This window comes from Aplidium turbinatum, chromosome 3, assembly GCF_918807975.1.
Source record: "Aplidium turbinatum chromosome 3, kaAplTurb1.1, whole genome shotgun sequence".
Classification (NCBI taxonomy): domain Eukaryota; kingdom Metazoa; phylum Chordata; class Ascidiacea; order Aplousobranchia; family Polyclinidae; genus Aplidium; species Aplidium turbinatum.
The window spans coordinates 32939662-32944970 of record NC_137474.1 but is presented as its reverse complement, the minus strand read 5'-3'; the positions used below and the strand labels follow the sequence as shown (position 1 = coordinate 32944970).

Sequence of the window (5309 nt, the reverse complement as noted above, 5' to 3'; positions counted from 1 at the left end):
TTGCTGGTTTATGAATCAAATGAAACTTTTTAATTTTTGTTGAATGGCTTGATCTCAAACTTGCAATTTTGAAACAAGGTCTGGCTGTAGCCTACATCTCCATCATTTTTGGCAACGTTTTCTTGTGGTTTATCTTTGTCAAATCGGTGTTGGCTGTAAGACAGTCAAAATATTGCGTTGATACAATGAATACATGGATAAAAACTTTTTATTTTGTGCGACGTATCCATAGTGTTAGATCAACAGCATTTTAATACAGCAGTTACGAGTTCACGTACTATCTGCAAAGACTGAAGTTCTTATTGATTTTCTTTTTTTATAGCCTCCCTTATACAGTTCTGTGTATAATCAAAACGTTAATTGGATGTTTTCAAAAAACTTTTATTTATAGACATTAAACTTTTTTTCAAGTTTTTTATTATTACTTTTAGCGCTGTTAGATTGAAACTGCAGAAAGTGAAGAAATACCTTCTTTTCGAGTTAAATACAAAAGTTGGTTGAATCAATGAATTACGCTTTATACACACTTTTCAACGAATAATTTAACGTTATCAAACAATACAGACATCCAAAGCAACAGTACCCAAGTTGTTTACAGCAAACAGCTTGCAAACAAAATAGAGCAAAAGAATAAGTTATGTAGGGTTATATACATCATAAAACTGATTGGGCGTGTTATGCATCAATGCGTTTGTTCTTTTTTTTTTCTCTCGCCAAAGCTGGATTTTAAAATTGACCAAAATCCCAACTCTCATTACTCATTAGCACTGCTCACGGAATGCAAAGTGCTGCAATGACTCCAAGAAATAGCTCGGCATTTTCTTTTAAATACACTCTAGTTGTCCACATTAAATCAAGAAGCTTTTCGTTATTTACTTCATCTAGAGAAACTTCTTCTCTCATCGCTGGGTTTAACCGAAAATAACTGGTTTCCATCATATCACACCTGAAAAAATGAAACAAAAACTGTAAAGTTAAAACGTCAAAATAGACCTAAGGAATGTTTTTCAAAAAAAAACGATATTATAGTTGTCGTGTAGCCTAATTGAGAAGCCAACATTTCCTGTCAAAATTACAGCAATAGACTATCAGATTGAAAAGCAATCGAGAAAGGAAGCGATGAACATCTCCTAGTTTTTTAACATCCAAAAAGAAGTAAGCTACAGTGACATGTGATGCCAAACAGAAAAATCTATTTGAAAGGGAGTTTGTTGTAAAAAATGACCTTTTTGATCCATAGTCGTTTGCTAAATGCAACGGAATGTACAGAAAAAAAAAAACACACGAAAGAAATTGTTCTGATCTACCCCAAATGAAGTAGTTTGGGAAAAGCGGATTAATTAATGTTACTGAAAAATAATCGCTAACCATGATCTTGCTCTTTCGACCACATGGCCGTTGCTTTCGGATGTAACGTCAATGATCATTTGACTGAGCTCAATGCCAGCTTTTGCAGCTTCCATGAGTTCCTTTGGATTTTTTGGCCTATAGATATCCACCGATCTAAAAGAAAATAATTTTAGTATAAATGAAAGTGAACTGATGTTTTGTGATATTCTTTAGCATACAAAATTTCTGGCAAAAGAACATACGTTTTCTGAGTAAGGTAATTAGTATATTGAAGCAATTAACTAATTTTAAAGGCAGAAAAGTTTGTGCTCATAATGTACAAAGAAATAGAAAGCTTAATAACTTCAGACTTGATTTTAAATATAATTTATGTAACGAAGAATGTCTTCCGCAAAAAAAAAAGAAATACTTCTGAAAAGTCATAGTCATAAACCACTCTTTGAAGGATAGTGTAAGCCTATGTGTTGCAGCCCACAACAAAAATATATTTCACAAATAAGCTTCTACACAAAAAAATGAGTTAAGCATCAAATTAGGCCTACATCCTTATAGCATGTCAAAAAAATTTAAAATAAGCCTTATAGTAATTCTTAAACGTATTCTTAAACTTAAGTCTTCTATTTAATATAAAAAGTCAGCATCGCTACAAAACAAAATCATGAAAGATGTTACTCAAATAACCTATAGAATAGATTTATCAAGTTCGATCCTGTTCCCATTTAGTTTTATTTACCCTGCAGGTTTCTTCTTCATGTATCCGGTCCCAATAGAAAGAACAACGTCAATTTTCTTTCTTTGATCTTCAGAAGATGCTTTATTGTATCGTTGAATTTCACTCATAGTATCAAGAGTGGGGTTGTTGGCTAGCAAACCACCATCAACAAATCCTTCTTTAGGCCTGAAATACGTTGGGGCAGCTACACTACAACAAGCAGCCTTCCATAAAGGCATTTCTATAGATGGAAGCTTTTTCTGCAACATTTTATAATCTTCTTCGTTAACTTCATCAGAAATTTCGCCGTCTTCTGTGGAGTTAGAATCCGTTATATCATAATTTTTAAAAAAGTGCAACTGAACTGGTTTTCGATCTGCTTTGACTGAGGCTATCAAAATTTTTGGACCGTTGGTTAAGCTTTTCATCGTATCTTCAATTCCAAATTCGTCAATCAAAAAATCATCAATGCAATAAGGTCTTGTCCCAACAAAAAGCTCACTTTTCAAACGAAAATACAGTCTCTGAACATAACTTGCACTTTTACCTTGTGCTAAGCATAATGCCATGACACCTCCAGCACTTGTACCTGCTATCCAATCGAATATATCTTTTGCTTTTTTGCCACAACATTTTTCTATTTCAATTAATATTTGAGCGATAATCAGGGCTCTGATTCCTCCACCATCCAAACACAAAACTTTGAATCCTTTTTTTGATGCAGCAGACTTGTGCTTTATATCACGACAAATCTCATTCACTTTAGATGTGAAGCAGGTTTGACTTTCTAAAGTTAAAAGCTCAAGAATGGATTCTTTTTTCGGCATGCTACTTTTTTTAGCCAGAGATATGGGAGTGTCTCCATTGTTGTTCTTAACTGAATGTTCAGCTCCAAACAGCAAAAGCATTTTAACAAGCATGGCCTGGTCATGCATGACGGAAAGATGTAGCGGGGTGTTTCCATTATGGTCTGTGACATTTAAAGGAGCATTTTCAATAACTTTCGTTATAACTTTATCAATTCTACCACTTGATATTAAATAATGCATATATGTATCTGAATCTTTCTTTTTTGTGCCCTTAGAATCATTCTGACGAAAAAGTTTTTTTAATTTTTCTCTTTTTTTCCCTACATTTATAGGAATTTTGCTATCAAGAACACTTGAAATATGAGGGACAGTTCTTGCTAACGCGTCTGCTGCTTTGTGCGCTTTATACTTCAATGCATAATGGATCGGTAATGGAATGCTAACGGAATAGAACGGATCAGCACCGTTTTTGATGAGGACTTTGCAAATATCAGGTAGATTGCATCTGCAGGCTACATGTAATGCTGTTTCTCCTTTATTGTTTTCCATATTCAAAATCTTTTCACTCGCAGCAGAGCAAATGGTTTCGTACACATTATTTGACACATTTTCAACTGCGAGATGCAATGGAGTGTTATCTTGTATGTCACGTATGCTCAGGTCTGCTCCACCTGCAACAAGCGATATTGCAATTTCTTCCTTTTTATATTGACTAGCAAGATGAAGAGGTGTATAAAGATCTTCACACTGCTGACTGTTAATCAATTCAGACAAAGGCCCATCTCTGCTATAGATGTTTTTAATTCCTGCTGCCACTGCAATGTGCACTGGAGACCAGTTTCTCTTAGCTCTTATCAAATCACACAAAGTTTGTAAAGTTGCAATGTTGAAGCATTCCGAGTGGTTTTCATAAACAAACACTGGGAGTTTTTTGGTGAGCTCTGTGAAAACTTCTTTTGCTTCATTTTCCTTGATCTTAGTGAGATGAAATATTCTGAAAACTTTATTCTTGCAAACAGAATTAGTCAAAATTACGTCATACCACCCATTAATGAAGTAAAGAGACAATAGTCCAGATGAAGTTATCAAGAATTGTTCAGGATAAAAGGCATCCACTAACTCCAACAGGTCATACTCGGTGTCTTTTTTGTATCCCATATTGACTTTGATTGAATTCAATTAATTGTAAAGAATTTACGTATAGACTACACAAACAGTGAGTAATAAAGCATGTCAATAACTTGCTCTTACAACTAAAACACAGAAAACAGATAGGCTACATGGTTACATTTAATAAATTATTGACAGTGAGTAGGCCTACTGACCACAAACAGATGTTTTTATTCCATTGTAGAAAAGCTAATATAGTCTACTTCCATATTTTTATCCAGGCTTACTCCAAGTAGTCTAATTGAAGATTTTGATTAAGTAGACGGAAAGGCAAGGAAGCAATTACTTCCAATAATATTAGTTAACTAAAAAACACTTTCCACTTTTTATTGAAAAGCAAAGTAATCATCAAGTGCTTAGCCTACTTGTTCAAATTTATTGCTAGGCTATGTATAAGGTACAGTATCTTTTCTTTTATTAAATGGATTGCACTGTTTTGTAGACCTATGATTAACTCTTTTCATTTTTTAAGGCAAGATATAAACCCTAAACAAAGGTCACAATGTTTCACGTATCTTAGTTGCGTTCAGATAAAGATACGAAAAGATTTTTTGACACAAGTTCTTCATCCTTCATAACCTACAGGCCTCTTATTTTCACATTCTAGAGAATTAGGCTACTGTATTTATAGTAAACGCAGTATGCTCAACAAAGATACCTAACTTGAGTTGAGATACGTACAGTAATAGTAGACTCTCACAGTTGAATTCTGACGAAATCTTTGAAGTGGCTATACATTAGCCTACTAGCATAGTCAACTTCATAATCTTGTGACTCTGAATAAGTAGGCTATCATAAAACTATCTGGAGTTTTCAAATAACTGAAGAAATAACTGTACACTTAAAACCACAGTAGACTACATTCAATAGAAAAGTGTAGGCCCTACCGCCTACACTCCGTTACTTTTTTAATAGTCTGATGCTATCTCGAAAATATAATATTTCTACCACAGTAAATCGACATGCAGTAGTGCAGTATTCCCTGTCAAGATACTTGCATGATAATGCTAATAGCCTAATAATTAGTGTCCAAAGCAATACCATACCCAACATTACATAGCATAACAGTTACGATGCTGTGTAAATGGAGCTTCTTCATTTTACATGTCCGTTTATTCACTCATAATATGTAAATTTAAGAAACTTTTAGGTACTCAGTATCTCATGACAAACGTTTGTAAGAAAGTAACCTTTTGTTTTAAATACCGAACAAGTTATTTTTGGCCTAAAAAACACGTCAATTGAATACAGTAGCTTAACCTTTCATG

At 33.9% G+C, this 5309-nt stretch overlaps 1 protein-coding gene across 1 annotated transcript; it reads right to left on the bottom strand.

Annotated features, from left to right (window-relative positions):
- Positions 1 to 771: 771 nt before the first annotated feature.
- On the bottom strand, positions 772 to 4029 carry LOC145766725 (85/88 kDa calcium-independent phospholipase A2-like). The gene is made up of 3 exons (XM_082578432.1): positions 2084 to 4029; positions 1369 to 1503; positions 772 to 946 (listed from the first exon to the last, which is right to left on the bottom strand). Exons 1-3 carry the CDS (start codon positions 4027 to 4029, stop codon positions 772 to 774), a joined length of 2256 nt encoding a protein of 751 aa, XP_082434558.1.
- Positions 4030 to 5309: the final 1280 nt, after the last annotated feature.